Source organism: Lepidochelys kempii, chromosome 2 (genome assembly GCF_965140285.1).
Source record: "Lepidochelys kempii isolate rLepKem1 chromosome 2, rLepKem1.hap1, whole genome shotgun sequence".
Lineage (NCBI taxonomy): Eukaryota > Metazoa > Chordata > Testudines > Cheloniidae > Lepidochelys > Lepidochelys kempii.
In genome coordinates, this window is record NC_136381.1 from 15957188 (window position 1) to 15975013 (window position 17826).

At 45.8% G+C, this 17826-nt stretch overlaps 1 protein-coding gene across 2 annotated transcripts in view; it reads right to left on the reverse strand.

Moving 5' to 3' along the window:
- Window positions 1-584: 584 nt before the first annotated feature.
- CCN4 (cellular communication network factor 4) overlaps window positions 585-17826 on the reverse strand; it is a 52275-nt gene continuing 35033 nt past the window's right edge. Inside the window, exons 2-5 of one of the 2 annotated variants that reach the window (XM_073329337.1) lie at window positions 10016-10295; window positions 5042-5299; window positions 2865-3058; window positions 585-1023 (exon numbers count right to left, since the gene is read on the reverse strand). In XM_073329337.1, the coding sequence (XP_073185438.1) occupies window positions 724-1023; window positions 2865-3058; window positions 5042-5299; window positions 10016-10295 (1032 nt within the window). In that variant the 3' untranslated portion in view covers window positions 585-723. Of the gene's footprint in view, window positions 1024-2864; window positions 3059-5041; window positions 5300-10015; window positions 10296-17826 lie in introns of those variants that run through there. The other variant, XM_073329338.1, reaches the window with a different exon arrangement.

The following is a 17826-nucleotide window of genomic DNA, read 5'->3' on the forward strand; positions in this document are numbered from 1 at the left end:
ACAAACACTGCCTATGCTGCCGGGAGGGGTTGTCCCATCGGCACAGCGAATCCAACTCCCCGACAGGTGAAGTCTGGAGGAATGGACAAATTCTACACTGGGGGGTTAGGTCAGCATAACGCCGCTCGGGGGGGTGGATTTTTCACACCCCTGAGCAACACAGTTAAGCCAACAATTTTCTAGTGTAGACCAGGCCTCAGTGAAACCTCAGAAAGAACTAATAGAGGGGTCTATAAATTAAAGAATGATTGACTGCTAAGGAAAACAGAGATTGGGGCTAATCCTCACCTCCTGATACAAATGTATGGACCAAATCCTTAACTCTTTACCCTGGCAGAATGCCTATTGCAGGCCAATGAGAGTTTTCCAGAATATTGGTTAAGTAAAAGGAAGTGCATCAGGATTTAGCCCAGTGGTAAGTGAAAAGCCAGCAGCAGCAAGTCAGCTGGTGTAGCTTGTTATAGCTCCATCCATCGAGCTGCAGGATCTGCCCCAACAGCTCTGGTTGGGATTTGCAGTGGGTTGGGGGCCAGATTTTGTTTAAAGGTATTTTGCTGCCTAGCTCCCATTATTTAAAAGCCTCTCAATATAGTGGGATAAACAAAGGAGACTTAACTCTGACTTTGAGAAACAAATGTTACATTGGCACTGGATGGAAGATTCTCCTTTATTTTAAAACCTCTGTAAAATCAGAGCAGTGGTTCATTCCAGCATTCGGCCAATTTAATTCGCTATTTCAGAGTAATCGTGGTAATGTGCCAAGTCAGCAAAGATGTCATTGGGGTTCTTGCAACTCAGGTTGCAAAAGCAGGCGTTGATCCACAAGATTTTCCGGAAAAATCCAGTTCCATCCGGGCACTCAAACCTCACTTCAATAGTCTTCGACTTGTACGGAGAGCAGCACCTGTTGTCTGTGCAGACGCCACAGTATTTTGGCCGGTATGTACTTTTGCTCACACAGCCCGATATGGTGTAGTTCATTGGTTCATCTGCCCTATACACGGCCAAGCATTTCTTCCCAGGCTAGATTGAGAGAGAGGACAGAAAGAGAGGCAAAGGTTAATTTTCATTGCTGGGTGCTCCCAGATGCTACTTTGTCCCACGTACGCAGCACTTCCCTGAGGGTGGCAGTAAAGATGGTCAAAAACGGAAAACAATTAGTGAAAAATGTTGATATTTCCAAATGGTTTCAAATTCACAGGATTGAAAACAAGTTTGCATTTCAAATATGTTTTTAAAAAAATTCCATTTTTTAAAATTTATTTTTCTCACCCATTCCCCCAGAGAGTGATTAAAATGAATAATGCCTATGGTCCATTTCTTTTAGTTTTTTCATTTTTCCCCCTTCCTTTTTCCACTCTAATTTTTCCAAACTTCTCCTACTTTGGAAAAGTGACCATTTTTTGTTTTTGTTGTTTTTGTTTCTCAGACACTTTTCCAAAGTTGGAGACATTTTGAGAAGGAAAAGGAAAACACGAAGAGACAAAAAACACCTCAATGCTCCTCATTTTGAAAATTTTTCTGCTTTTGAAAAAGCAAATTTTGAGTCAAAGCTAAACAAGCATTTGTTTCATTTCAGATTTTCCCACAGAAAACAATTGAAAAATTTAGTCAAATGATCTTTTCTCATGAAAAAACTAGCTTTTGATAAAAAGCAATGGGAAAATTTCTTGTACTGATAAATTTCTACAAACTCTAATTAGAAGTCCTTGCCTGCCATGTGAGGTTAGCATTACCACACCAAATACCACCCTATGCAGAGAGCCAACAGCCTTTAAGTGCTGCATAAACCCTTATTTCAGCATATGACATAGGTACTTGCCGATGGTTACATGTTTTTTGCAACATTTCTCAAGGAAAAAAAAATACATATTTTGTTTCAAGCCGTTTTAAGGCCCCAAAATCTAGCTGCTCAAAAGTTGTTCACAAAATGGCAATTTTTGCCTTGGAGCATAAAAATCTTTTCATGTGTTATTGCAAAGACAAATCTTCAATGATGAAATGCTGACCTTTTCTGCTGAAAACTAGGGCCATACCTCTCGTGTGTGGAAAAAAATATTCACTGCTCGTTTTGATTTTCACAACACAGAAAAATCAAAGTAAAATGTAAAATCCCCTCTAATTTCAAGGATTTTTAACTCCATCGCCACCCCCCCACACACACACACACTTTCTCACAGAATATTCCACACACCTGTCTCCTGTAGGTGCTGCAGATTTACATGCATGGACTTGCAAACTCACTCGTGGCAGGCTGGTTGCTTCCAAACAGCAGAGTTTACACCAGTGGTTCTCAACCTATTTACTATTGTGGGCCACACGTGTAGATGTCTTTGTTCTTTGTGGGCTGCACCCACACAATATATATACTACTTGTATGGCCCCGAGGATGTCACATGGGCCTCAGCTGGGTGCTGATTGGGCCGCAAGTCGCCCATGGGCTGTGGGTTGAGAACCACTGTTTTACACCTACAGAGAGCACTGCTTCATCACTTTCCGGCTAGCCCAGTCATGGGCACATCTGAACGAGTGGCTGGTATGCTGCTGTCATCTGTAGGGAGCTCCTGGCGGGAAGTAAAGCAATCTTCCCACAGTGGGAGTTATTTCCATCCTGCAATGGAAGAATAGGGTCCCTACTGGTCCAGGGAGGAGAAATTACACCTATCTGCACTGGCCAGACTTTATTTAGGCCACAGGCTGCAATTGCTAATCAGCAGGTCAGTGTTTTCTTATTTCCCATCCCATTCATTGTCAGAAGATCCACCTTATTACACTCTCCAACACGTAGCTCTCAGTGCCCTGCACCTGGGCAGAGAGGGGCAACCAATCAGCAAACTAAAAGGCGAGCTGTGAAATGGGCCCACCTTAATGTGTTTGTTTATATCCACCTCACAGGGCCGCATGTTGCAGAGGCGACTCTCTTTCATGAGCTGGCACTGGTCGTTGTCATTGGAAATTCTCATTGATATCCCCAGCCCGCAGGTTTTCGAGCAGGGGCTCCAGGATGAGGTGTGAATAATGCAGTTCTTCTGCCAGGATTCATTCTCTCCTTCGTAAGCTATAGACCAAAGTCATATGACATCATTTTACCCCACAAACATAATTTCTAAGGCTCATTCTAACTGCCAGGCCAATACACTGAATGACAATTAAATCAAATGGAAAGGGCTCCATTTTCCTGCTTAGCTCTGTTCGTTCATCCCATGCGACCTCCTAGATTGTGACCTCTTTGGGACAGGGGTTGCCTCCTTTATTTGTCTGTATAGTACCTAGCACAATGGGGCCCTGGTCTTAGACTGGGGCTCCCATATTCTACCACAATATGAACAATTAACAATGGAAACATGTACCAGTCACTGTAGGAGTGAGATGAAATTTGAGTTTATTGTGAAAGTTTATTTCTGTACTGATTCAGCTGACTCAGGGAATGGTCCACAGTCCTTGTGGAGGGCTGGAGTAGCCCAGAGCCTTTCATTTGTAGATAGGGATGAGGGAATAGTCCACAGAGAACTCAGAAGGCACTCAGATTGACGGTGGGGTCAGGGTTTAATGTATTCACAACCCTTAGCTCAGGTTTCCACGCAGTTTGCAGAACTTGGGCTGGTCTTACCTGTAATTCAGTACAGCCTCCAGGTCCCAACAGAGAGAGAAGCCCCATTGTGCTAGGTGTTATACAAACATAAAGTAAGAGACAGTCCCTGCCCTGATGAATGTATATTCTAGATAGACAAGACAGACAAAGGCTGTATTAGGAGAACTAAGTGACTTGCCCAAGGCCACACAATGAGTCGGACAGAGGCAGGATTTGAACCCAGATCTGGAGACCCATCCAGAACCTAAGTTACACTTTTTTGGGGTTCAAGGTTGTTTGATGAAGAGGAAAGATTTCCCAGTGTTTAGGACACTAGTCTAATCCATAGGAAACCTGGACTCAAGTCCTTGCTGCACCACAGACTTCCTGTGTGACCTTCAGCAAGTCCCTTAGCTTCTCTGTGCCTCAGTTCTCCATCCGTACAATGGGGATAATAGCACTATGCTACCTCACCAGGTGTTATAAGGATAAATACACTACTAAAGACTGTGAAGCATCCAGCTGCCATGGTAACAGGGATTATCAGTACCTAAAGTAGCTTTGGGCAGTCACCTCTCTGCCTGTTTTCTCAGCTACCATGCTTTAGCTAGGGCTCATACAATCCAACCTTTTATGGCAGGATGTTCCATACACTCCAGAGAGGAGGTTAGTCAGACATGTTGATGTTGCAGTGCAGTGGGATTGCGTCACAGCTACCCTGCTGCATGCGTCAGGGTCAATCGGAGGGGGGAGCCCCGTGTTGTAGTTTAGACCCACGCTGTCCCGAAGTCTGGGGGAGGAGTTCAGATTATGGGGGGTAGGCCACTATAGTGATAGGCACCAATCCCCACCCAGACTGTCTCAAAATTCAGGGCTGCATGGCTGCGGAATGGGCCTGTTTCTGGGTATGTCTACACTGGCGTGGGAGGCGTAATTTCTGATCCAGCTAGTGTGCTAAGAATCAGCGTGCAGCCATGGCAGCGCGAGCGGCAGGAGGGGCTAGTCGCATATGTACGATTCTGTCTGAGACCCGACGCCCCTGTGTTGATAAACTCTTGCATGCTAACTCTAAGCCTGAATGTGACATGGGCAGAGCTAAATGAGGAAGCAGCCCATGGCACTTTCCCAGTGCTAGAAGTCTTAGCTTCAGTGACAGCTCCCCCCTTCTCCTCCCTCCTCTTTTGCTGTGGTTAATGCAATTGTCAGGAGCACTTGGGCATTTTGCAGAAACCTGTCCAGCAGCTGTGCTACACAGCAGTGGCCTGCATGTAACCCACTCTGCAGGGTGAGTTACACAGCGCTCTCTCTGCTGCCTGATTCACAGGGGATTGGAGTCTGCTGCAGCTGCCAGCTAGGGGGACTTAATTTTTTAGCTCAAGCTGCAGAGGCTGACACTTTAGCTCTGGCAGTCCCGGGTTCAATTCCCCGTGACGATCAAGGCGATGCCCATTACCCACACACACACTCTACCTGCAGAGGAGATATGTCGTGGAGATGTCTTCCTGATCTTCTTTGAGTCATCACAGATCCACTGCTCGCAGCACTTGCCTGCTATCTTAACTTGCTTTGGGTTCGGGCACCAGACGAGTGGGGGGCGTGAGTTGGTGCACAATGGCAGACAGCCCACAGCCCCATTAATGCATGTGCAATTGTACTTGCAATTGGGCTGGAAGGTCTCTCCGTTCTTATACCGGATTCCGTTAAGGACACAGCCCACGCCCATAATTTCTAAAACGGGAAGAGCAAGAGAGAGATCGAGAGAGAGACAACACCACAAAAATCATGAACGGTATTCAGAATAGCTAGTTTCTTTAATGGGGAACTCCCCAGACTGACAGGGCCAAAATTTAAGTGCCAGCACCATTCTGCTGCAGAACAAAGCAGGTCCATATAATTTTAGGCCTTATCATCACTAATAGGGTAGCTCCCCCTTATGAAGCACAGCTGTGGCAGTTTCCTTCTTAGAGGTCTGAAGAATATATTTTATTCCTTGTTGGATCTGCCAGGAGTCACACATGCATCCACGGAGCTTTTCATTGAGTTTCAAGTTCCCCTTACAAACAAGCAAACAGACACAAAAGGACTGTAATAATGATCCAGGGAATTGCAGCTTATGACTGCAAAGCTTATGACTGTTGATTGCTCGATTATTTTATACGACTTGAAGGAATTCCCAGCCTGAGAGCCAGGAACAATAGAACTACTGAGTTTTACCTGGCCTCATGAATGCTCCACGCAACTCTTACACAAACAAATCAACACGGGTGCTCTTGGAAACAGGGCTTGTGAGCCTTTGGGGCAAAGTTCTGAGTTCGCAATGAAAAGCAGACTTAGGCACGTTATGGGAGCTCTCATTCTGTAATGAAGGCTAGCTCTACAAGGCTCTGATTGGAATCAATTGGCAGTCAGGGGCTTGTAATATAGTAGCAAGTTAAAGCTGCAATTTCATAATTAGTCACAGGGAAGCAGTGTGCTACATAAAGCATTGCCATCCCCCTTCTATTCTCTTCATTAATGAAGATGTTCTTGCACTGGAACGATCACAAAGTTTTAAGGTTGGTTAAAGAGGGGCCTGAACCAAACCTCACTTCAACTGCCAGGTGATTTGAAACTTTAGATTCACATTTTGCAAAAGCCTCTTATTTTTAGAATGGATTGAACAAAATCCCTGAATCCAACTCCCGCCCCAATTTGAGTTGTTTGAAATCCAAATGCAGATTCAAGATGCTGGGTCCTGTGCCCACCTGCAGTTGTGAAGAGGGTGTTTCTGAGTGAGGGCACAGAGGCAAAACTCAGCCAGAGAATTCCAGTGATACGCTGCAATCCTTGCATACACACTATCGGGAAGCAAGTCCGTGGTTTCAATTTGCTGGGGGGATTTGTTGCAAACATTTCCCCCGCATGATTTATGCAGGCTCACACTGCCTTGTACCCCTCACACGGAGAGTTTCATTTGGAGTTATCCCAAAGCTCAAACAGAAAAACCCATCCAAACCCTCAGAAGCTTGAAGGTTTTGACTTGAAACCACATGCAGTCACTGCGTTTTCCATAGGTTTCACCCCAAACCTCAAACTCATCCCAACACCTGTATATCTCCTTCAGGTGTTATATTATTAGAAGATTATACTATATACATTGGATGGACAGGACCAGATGCATAATACTCTCAATGAGCAGGGACAGATGCTGCTGCTGAATAAGGAGCTCTGCATGACCTTTACATATAAGGGCCAGTTCCTGGAACGTGCTGAGTGCGTTCAGTCCCCGAGGCCCCAAGTCCTCTGCAGGATCGGTCCCGAAGTGTATTCGCTGAAATGCATGGAGAATGGGTAGACAATCCCAAATAAGGAAGCAAGTGCCTTGAGAGCAGGGAAGGAGCCTGAAAGGAGTGTGAAGGTGAAAGGGGTGTGAAGTGTCACATGAGAAACTGCTGTGTCCTAATTGACTTGGTCAGCAGGACACCCCTAACCTCCCTCTACCTGGCCAGCCTCAGGGTTTTCAGGGTCCCTTGCGAGACTTGAGCTGGGACCTCAAGCTGCTGAGGGTGAGGAATCAGGCCAAGAGATGACTGCCTCTCTGATCCTCTTGGCAGGGCAGCAGGCTGCATTCTCCTTTGGGCCCCCGTGGCAGGGATGAGTGGTGGGTCTCCCTATGGCCCACCGTCCCAAGCATGCGCCTGTATTGCTTTGGTCTGAAGCCAGCCATGTGTATCTGCCAGCCAGTCAAGACATCTTCCCTGCCTACTCAACACACTGAGCGTCACCTACTGTTCCAGGGAATGGAGGAGCATACAGCTGTAAATCGGAGGGTAGGACTGGGCCTCCAACTGCGGTGTCCTTCTTACTCCTGGCCACAGCCAACTCAAAGAGCAAGACCCCTACAGTCACCTCTCAACTGACTAACAGGCTGGAGAACCAGCAGATCTTTTTCAGGGGCAGGGGGAATGGAAGGTTTACAGTCAAGTATATCTTGACTTTAGTAAGTCTTTTGATACTGTCTCGCGTGACCTGCTCATAACAAACTAGGCAGCATTGATGGAGCTACTATAAGGTGGGTGCATAACTGGTTGGAAAACCATTCCCAGAGAGTAGTTATCAAGCTGGAAGGCCATATCGAGTGGGGTCCTGCAGGGGTTGGTCCTGAGTCTGGTTCTGTTCATAGAATCATAGAATATCAGGGTTGGTACCTCAGGAGGTCATCTAGTCCAACCCCCTGCTCAAAGCAGGACCGATCCCCAATTAAATCATCCCAGCCAGGGCTTTGTCAAGCCTGACCTTAAAAACTTCTAGGGAAGGAGATTCCACACCTCCCTAGGTAACGCATTCCAGTGTTTCATCACCCTCCTAGTGAAAAAGTTTTTCCTAATATCCAACCTAAATCTCCCCCACTGCAACTTGAGATCATTACTCCTTGTTCTGTCATCTGCTACCACTGAGAACAGTCTAGAGCCATCCTCTTTGGAACCCCCCTTTCAGGTAGTTGAAAGCAGCTATCAAATCCCCCCTCATTCTTCTCTTCGGAGACTAAACATCCCCAGTTCCCTCAGCCTCTCCTCATAACTCATGTGTTCCAGTCCCCTACTCATTTTTGTTGCCCTCTGCTGGACTCTTTCCAATTTTTCCACATCCTTCTTGTAGCGTGGGGCCCAAAACCGGACACAGTACTCCACGTGAGGCCTCACCAGTGTCGAATAGAGGGGAACGATCACGTCCCTTGATCTGCTGGCAATGCCCCTACTTATACATCCCAAAATGCCATTGGCCTTCTTGGCAACAAGGGCACACTGTTGACTCATATCCAGCTTCTTGTCCACTGTAACCCCTAGGTCCTTTTCTGCAGAACTGCTGCCGAGCCATTCGGTCCGTAGTCTGTAGCGGTGCATGGGATTCTTCCATCCTAAGTGCAGGACTCTGCACTCGTCCTTTTTGAATCTCATAAGATTGCTTTTGGCCCAATCCTCCAATTTGTCTAGGTCCCTCTGTATCCTATCCCTACCCTCCAGTGTATCTACCTCTCCTCCCAGTTTAGTGTCATTTGCAAACTTGATGAGGGTGCAATCCACACCATCCTCCAGATCAGATCATTTATGAAGATATTGAACAAAACCGGCCCCAGGACCAACCCTTGGGGCACTCCACTTGATACCGGCTGTCAACTAGACATGGAGCCATTGATCACTACCCGTTGAGCCCAACAATCTAGCCAGCTTTCTATCCACCTTATAGTCCATTCATCCAACCCATACTTCTTTAACTTGCTGGCAAGAATACTGTGGGAGACCGTGTCAAAAGCTTTGCTAAAGTCAGGGAACAACACGTCCGCTGCTTTCCCTTCATCCACAGAGCCAGTTGTCTCGTCATAGAAGGCAATTAGAGTAGTCAAGCATGACTTGCCCTTGGTGAATCCATGCTGACAGTTCCTGATCACTTTCCTCTCCTCTAAGTGCTTCAGCATTGATTCCTTGAGGACCTACTCCATGATTTTTCCAGGGACTGAGGTGAGGCTGACTGGTCTGTAGTTCCCAGGATCCTCCTTCTTCCCTTTTTTAAAGATGGGCACTACATTAGCCTTTTTCCAGTCATCCGGGACCTCCCCCGATCGCATGAGTTTTCAAAGATAATGGCCAATGGCTCTGCAATCACATCCGCCAACTCCTTTAGCACTCTCAGATGCAACGCATCCGGCCCCATGGACTTGTGCACGTCCAGCTTTTCTAAATAGTCCCGAACCACTTCTTTCTCCACAGAGGACTGGTCACCTCCTCCCCATGCTGTGCTGCCCAGTGCAATAGTCTGGGAGATGACCTTTTTCGTGAAGACAGAGGCAAAAAAAGCATTGAGTACATTAGCTTTGTTCAATATCTTCATCAATAATTTAGAGAATGGCATAGAGAGTACACCTATAAAGTTTGTGGACAATACCAAGGTGGGAGGGGTTGCAAGTGCTTTAGAGGATAGGATTAAAATTCAAAATGATCTGGACAAACTGGAGAAATGGTCTCTTGGGGGAAGGAGGGATGCAGACAAAGGCAAGGGTGGAGGGAGGGCGCAAGGTAAAAAGTCTGGGGACCACTGTGTTAACCTCTGAGGATAGGACAAGAAGCAATGGGCTTAACTTACAGCAAGTGAAGTTTAGGTTGGACATTAGGAAAAACTTCCGAACTGTCAGGGTTGTTGAGCACCTGGACAAATTGCCTAGGGAGGTTGTGGAATCTCTGTCATTGGAGGGTTTTAAGAACAGGTTAGATAAACACCTGTCAGGAATGGTCTAGTTATTATGTAGTCCTGCCTTGAGTGCAGGGGACTGGACTAAATGAACTAAGGAGGCACCTTCCAGTCCTACAAGTCTATGATTCTGTTAATAGACAAGTCTTGGGTACATTCAGAGCAATAGGAGGTGTCAGAGCTGTGTATCTAAGCCAAAAATATACATACATCACTTACGTGCACATACTCCTATTTCGTACCTAGGTCTGTCTCCACTGTAGTCACAGTACAAGCCCCTATGGAAGTCACAGGTATCAGCCTCCGTGCAATTCTCTCCAATCTGTTTGGCACACGTCTTGCAGCACTCGCAGCCATCGGTGATCAGGCTGACCCCTGCCGGGCACCGAGGGGGCCACTTGGGACACTCGCATGGCCACTTACAGTACTGAGCCCGTGTGTAGCCCTCAGTCACGACGGTGACGGTAGGGGGCATGGTCGTGGAGTCCTGGGACACGGCCTACAAATGAACAAACAAGGCTCACAGTCCTTTCGGGAAGGGCTTTGAAAGGTTTATCCACTAATTAACCCATGTCAAGTTCAAAGGGACCGAGAAGGAATGAAGGGGTCACAGCAAAGAGCTATGGAGGTGGACCTCATTTGGAGAGCAGCCACCTCCCTCTTGTTGTGTAATCTCCATTACCAGCCTTTGGTAGAGGGTCAGGAGTTTGGAGAAGCACCCAGCTTGGATGGTCTTATCTGAGTGATACTCAGCCTTTTTCACATGGAGACCCATCTCCTTCCCAGCTGGGATGTCTCTCCATTTAGCAATTGGGCGAGGGCAAAGAGGTTGTGACTCCCTGACACCTCTTCATGATCTGAAGGCCCAAGAGCCCTAGCTTATCTGAAACTCCTGGGCCTGCTCCTGAGCTGGGGCTCCTGTGAGGACAGGCTGGTCTCCTGAGATCCCTGCCACTTCTCATTTACAGTCAGGCTACAAATTGCCTCTTGTACAGTATTTCAAGACTTCAGCCTCAAATACGGACCCGCCATAGGAAGTGCATTAGCTAGCGAGGGGGAAAGATATGTTCATTCCTTCTCTGTTACCCAAACATTTGGTTCTTGTTTTACCAAGCTGGTTCACCCATGCCAGTCCATGAATTCTTAGCTCCCCCGCATGTCCCAGTTGTAGAACAAGTCACAGACAATCAAATTCCTTGGCAGCGTCCCACATCTATGTGGCTTTGATTTACGCTAGCTCTAACATTTACTTTAAGTCCTATGGGTGGGGTCCATGAAGGTACTTAGGCACGTAAGTCCCATTGATAGATACCACTGTGATTCACAAAACTCTGCTTCTGCTTCTACTTGGCACCCACGTTTTTCCTCTGGGCATGCCTGGGTGCCTATCTCCTGCCTGAGCATGTGCACTGCTTCCTCTCTCCAGGCATCCAGACCTATCTCCCACCTGGAAAAATGGGTGTTTGGCCAGTGCAGTAACATGCAGAGGCCCAGCCTGGCAGGCAGCCAGCCCCCATTAGAGCCGTTAGCCCAGTGGGTAGGGTATTCAGCCAGGATGTAGGAGATCCCCCCTCCTACTCCAGTTCAAGTCTCCTCTCTTCCAGAGGGGGAGAACTGGGCTCTGCCACACCTCAGGTGAGTGTCCTAGCCATGGGGACTATAGGATATTATGGTGTAGGGCTCCCTCAGTCTTTCCTATTGAAGCTGTTCCACTTTAGCTAAACAAGTCAACAATTACATATTATTTGGGCTAGTGAAAATGACTATGTAGGCCAGTGGTTAGAGCACTAACCCGAGAGGTGGTAGATCCTTGTTCAACTCCCTTTGTCCCCAGAGAAAGAAGGACTAGAACTGGGAGACTCCCGAATCCTAGGTGAGCACCTTACCACTGGGCTAACAGCTATACAGAATGCTGTTCACCACCCCCACTGTTTTGTTTTGGGTCCCTCACACAACTTGGGTGGCCAAGAGCCTGTCTTCCCCTGGTTCAGGGGAGGCACCTCCCTGCAGCCTGGGCTTAGGCGCCTATCTGCATGAGAGGGGTGGGGCTTAGTACACGTAATGGCTTTGTGGAGCGCAGGCTGAGATGCCTGTCTCTCCCCATTCCTTGCATTGGGAGCCTACCTGCCTAACTCAGGCTTTGTGGATTACACGGGTTTCCTGTGATTTTCTAGACACCTAAAAATTAGGCGCTGTGATGCCTGATTCCTTTTGTGGAGCTGGGCCTGTGTGACTTAAACCCTTATTCATCCATGTCAATGTCAAAAATACCATAGGTGTATTGCAGCCATCTCTGCCTAATTGTGATTCATACTGGCATCAGGTTGCTGTCACAATTGCATATTCCTCTTTGATGGGCTCTTGAGGCACTCACACTGATGGTGCCTTGTTTTCTCTTTTTCTTTTTTCCCTAAGGCTCCACAAACAGCCGTTGGGACATTAAAGCGACAAGCTTCAGCCCTTGCCACTCGGCACATGGCTGAAATGCCCTGCACATCGAAAGAGACAAGGATCATTGTTTGCAGAGCTCCCCAAGTTACTGGCATACACAGACCTCCCAGAATGGGGCATGCTGAGGCAACAGATCGTGCAGTGAAAGTGCTGCCAGGGTCCCATTTCCCAACCCCGCCTGTCTTACAGGTAAGAGTTGAACCAATATCCTGTAAGTGTGTAAAACTGAGAGACCGTAAGCCTCCCCACAGCCAAGAAGAGGAGGGTGACATCACTGTCCTCAAGCAGGAGAGAGGATGGGGTATGGAAAAGACGGGTGTAAATCTTGACACTGCCCTATTATATATTGATAATATATAATATATCACTGCAGTCATGTAACATCACATTGCAATGCGACATCTGGTTGTCCTGAGAGTATGGAGGGGCCCTCTGCTACTACAGTAGTTGAATGTTTCCTCAGCTGGTACAAGGTGGGAGATCACTGTACTGAGGTACTCGAGACAGAATCAGAACAGGAGACAGTCAATGTAGAGATTATGAAAAAGTGTTTGTGCTGCAAAGTTAAGCCATGAGAGACGGCCGCAGGGTGCATTAAGGGCCGCTATCCCATAGAACTTTAGTGACAAGTATCTAATATATCCCAGCCAGCTGTACTTTCCATTTGAAAAGACATATTAATTACCACTATTGCCAACACTGGCAACTACAGGAGTTCCAAATCCCAGTCAACCCTTTGGGAAGGAAATTCTGCACGGCTGTCTGTGGGCTACAGATTGCTCCCTTCCGTGCTCTGCACATGGTGGCTTTGTAAAAACATCTCCCATCAATCAGAAATGGACAACCTCCACTGGGCCTGGCTGTCAATGGCCTCTAAACCCAGCCTCCGTTTGTGCACATATCAATTTGCAAATGCTTTCCGAGTAGCTCGACACACAAATGTGCTGGTGGAAAAGTGCATGCCTGGGCACAGAACGTCACTGGCCCAAGGGAAGGGCAGGGTAAGGAAACCAGGCCCTTGTGCTCACCTAGCCTAAGGAGAGAAAATACTTTCAAACGAGTTGCATTGTGGTTAATCATTAGAACAGTTAATGATCAAATCCAGATATAAAAAGAAACTCTACAGCAATGTAATGAGCGCATAATCACAGCACAACCCTATAAGTAAATGCATTTGCAGTGACCGCTGCCAAGCTATTGCTGGTTTAGACAAGAGTGAGCCAGTAGATTGGCTGGCAAAGGTTGCATCCTTTACAGCTATGAAACTACGGCTCAATCAACATAGATAGCAAAGGCGAAAACAAACGAAAACCCTCAAACCATAGTTCTTCTGGTTTTAGTTCAGAGAAGATCATGTTTATGTTATAATTTGTGCATGCCCCCCGCCCCTCTGTCCCAAACAGTGAGCTATTAAAAATGTCCACCTCTGACAATACATATCACACTGGGGCATCATAGTTTCTGGCCATCCTTTGGATAAGAAATAACTGGGGTGGCTCCTGGCATCAGGTGTGAAGCTGAAGCATATGTAATTGTTTGCTCAGATGTCATCAGTAAAATACAGATTATGCTGGAATTCCTTCAGAGCTCTAAGAACTCCTTGTTGCATTAGTGTGCTGGAAGATATGCATTAGTGGTGGGTCTGAGCACAGGCTCCAGTTCCTGGGATCTGGAGAGGCTATGCCAGATTCAGGAGAATTTATCCACAAGGTACGTAGATACAGTAGAACCTCAGAGTTATGAACACCTCGGGAATGGAGATCGTTTGTCACTCAGAAATGTTTGGTTTCAGAGTAGCAGCCGTGTCAGTCTGTATTCGCAAAAAGAAAAGGAGGACTTGTGGCACCTTAGAGACTAACAAATTTATCTGAGCATGAGTTTTCGTGAGCTACAGCTCACTTCATCAGATGCATTCAGTGGAAAATACAGTGTGGAGATTTATATACATAAAGAACATGAAACAATGGATGTTACCATACACACTGTAACCAGAGTGATCACTTAAGGTGAGCCATTACCAGCAGGAGAGTGCGGGGGGGGAGCCTTTTGTAGTGATAATCAAGGTGGGCTATTTCCAGCATTTGACAAGAACGTCTGAGGAACAGTGGGAGGTGGGGGTGGGGATAAACATGGCGAAATACTTTTACTTTGTGTAATGACCCATCCACTCTCAGTCTCTATTCAAGCCTAAGTTAATTGTATCCAGTTTGCAAAATAATTCCAATTCTGCAGTCTCTCATTGGAGTCTGTTTCTGAAGTTTTTTTGTTGAAGTATTACGACTTTTAGGTCTGTAATTGAGTGACCAGAGAGATTGAAGTGTTCTCCGACTGGTTTTTGAATGTTATAATTCTTGACGTCTGATTTGTGTCCATTTATTCTTTTACGTAGAGACTGTCCAGTTTGACCAATGTACATGGCAGAAGGGCATTACTGGCACATGATGACATATATCACATTGGTAGATATGAAAGTAGAATGAATTATATTGAAATTATAATTCATTAAAGAAATGCTACTTGAAGGGTTTGTTGAAATATAGTTGTCAGGAAGAGAAACATTAAGGAGTGTGAGACAATGGGTCCCCAAACTAATTAACTTAGAGCTTCTACTGAGCTAGGAGATTGGTAAACGTTAGTATGCAAATAAGATATGTATGTATATTTGTCAGTTTCTGCTTCCTTTTGTTATGTTATGTTAAATTGGCTTTGGCTTGTCTGTATAAATAAATTAGCTTGAGCTCTTGCAGGGACTCACAGATCTGGGTGCATTGGCAAAGCACTTTGCTAATAAACAGAGTGGTCTAACAGATTATGTGAGTCCTGAATCTGACTTTGACAATGTGCAGGTGAACGAGCCTCTGATAGTGTGGCTGATGTGATTAGGCCCTGTGATGGTGTCCCCTGAATAGATATGTGGACACAGTTGGCAACGGGCTTTGTTGCAAGGATAGGTTCCTGGGTTAGTGGTTCTGTTGTGTGGTGTGTTGTTGCTGGTGAGTATTTGCTTCAGGTTGGGGGGCTGGATGTAAGCAAGGACTGGCCAGGTTCCCCTCTCCCCCCCTACGCCTGCTCTCCTGCTGGTAATAGCTCACCTTAAGTGATCACTCTGGTTACAGTGTGTATGGTAACACCCATTGTTTCATGTTTTCTATGTATATAAATCTCCCCACTGTATTTTCCACTGAATGCATCCGATGAAGTGATCTGTAGCTCACGAAAGCTTATGCTCAAATAAATTGGTTAGTCTCTAAGGCGCCACAAGTACTCCTTTTCTTTTTGCGGATACAGACTAACATGGCTACTACTCTGAAACCTGATGGTTGTTCTTGTAAAAGTTTACAACTGAACACTGACTTAATACAGCTTTGAAACTTTACTGCGCAGATGGAAAATGCTGCTTGTAAACACCTTAATTTAAATGAAAGAAGCACAGAAACAATTTCTTTACCTTGTCCAATTTTTTTTTAAACTTTCCCTTAATTTTTTAATAGTTTGCATTTAACACTGTACTGTATTGGCTTTTTCCCCCTCCTGCTGCTGTTGCCTGACTGCATACTTCCAATTCCAAATGCTGTGTGTGGTTGACTGGTCAGTTCGTAACTCTGAGGTTCTATTGTAATTCCTCACAGGAAGTATAACTGTAGTCCCAGAGCAGTGCTCCAGTCCTAAAAAACAGAAGCGTCAGAACACACTTTCAGGAAGTGAAAGTACCGGACATACTGGAAGGCCATTATGGCTCCCCCGAAAAGTGTCAGAATGGTGTTCTGGAGTGTTCCATCACTGCTTGAGCCCTGAATCAGAGCGTAGCCCACACTAACACAACGTAGTTCTGTCCCCTATAATGGCTAGCCTGCCAAGTGAAGTTTAAAAGTCTGCTACTGGCTTTAAGTTAATGGCTCTAGTCATGCTTTCACATTCACAGGTCCCAGGTTTGAGTCCTGTAAACAACCTGGTGACTGGGTGAAATTCTGTGGCCAGTCTTACACAGCTGGTCAGATTAGATAACCTAATAGTTCCCTCTGGCCTAAAATGCTAGGAATCTACGACCTGACCAGGGGAGTTGTGTCTTATATGGAGAATTGAACTGCTGTGAATCTCTGTCACTCGGGACAACACTTCAGAGACATTAGCAGACTCAAAACTTTATCTGTGGTCTAGCCAGAGCCACCTTGCGTTAGCATGGGTTGCATCACCACCCCACATACATTAGTGGATTTATCTTCACAACATCTTTGAAAGGTACTGGAGCATTATTAACACCCCCATTTTACAGAGAGGGAGCCGAGGCAGAGAGATTGAAGTGATTGCTCAAGATCAGGCAGAAAGCTGGCAGCCTCTCTTTTGTCAGCACCTTCACCACATGATTGTCTTTGGAGTCTGATTTACTGAACACAACCTTGTATTTACAGTAGAACATCAGAGTTATGGATAACAGAGTTACAAACTGACCAGTCAACTGCACACCTCATTTGGAACTGGAAGTACACAATCAGGCAACAGCAGAGACCAAAAAAAAAAAAAAAAAAAAACCCAAAAAACCCAAACCCACAAATACAGTACAGTACGGTGTTAAATGTAAACAACTAAAGGAAAGCAGCATTTTTCTTCTGCATAGTAAAGTTTCAAAGCTGTATTAAGTCAATGTTCAGTTGTAAACTTTTGAAAGAACCACCATAACATTTTGTTCAGCGTTAACGGACATTTCAGAGTTATGGACAACCTCCATTCCTGAGGTGTTCGTAACGCTGAGGTTCTACTGTCGCTGTGATTACCTGATTACCTGATTACACGGATTACCTTTCCCAACCTCAAGAAGAGCTCTGTGTAGAAGAGCTCTGTGTTCTCACCAGCAGAAGTTGGTCTAATAAAAGATATTCTCTCACCCACTTTGTCTCTCTGGAGACTGATGTTAAACAACAGAACAGGTATCTTCCTCCTATTGCCCCAAAACACACCTCAACCTTTACCATGGAAGAACCAGCTCTGGGGATCAGAGAGGAACTCAGCCTCCAGCTCGTTCAGTCAGCTGCTGCAGCAAATTATCTATAATGCATTTAAGCATCTATTCAAATACACATCCCTGTAGCAGTTGAGAAATCTAAAGGATGCCATTCAATCCTCACAGTGATTGTGATGCAGACAGTGACCCACTAATAATGGCTGTGGCTAAATACTGTGGGTAGTGACACTTTATGAACACCTCGACAGACAGAACTTCTTTCACATACGCCACCCAACAGGCATCATGATGGTTCTGACTTTCATTCTTTGCCATCTTTTGATTTAAAAAAAACAAAACACAATTTCAGATGCCAGTTGAGCTTTTAGAAATCCCTTCATGAGAACATCAGTACATACGGAGTCCACAAGATTGGGTTACAGAGCGATTCAAAAAGGCAGGCTAGGGGATGATGTTGACTCCAAAGTCCCAAAGGGCTGAGTTCTTTGTCATCTATACTCTGGAACCCCCAGAATGCCAAAATCAATTTCTCTTTTCAGCTTTCAGTAATTAATTTTGCATGATTACACTCCAATCCTGTAGTCTGGGAATACGCCATCTTCGATGTACAGGAGAAAAT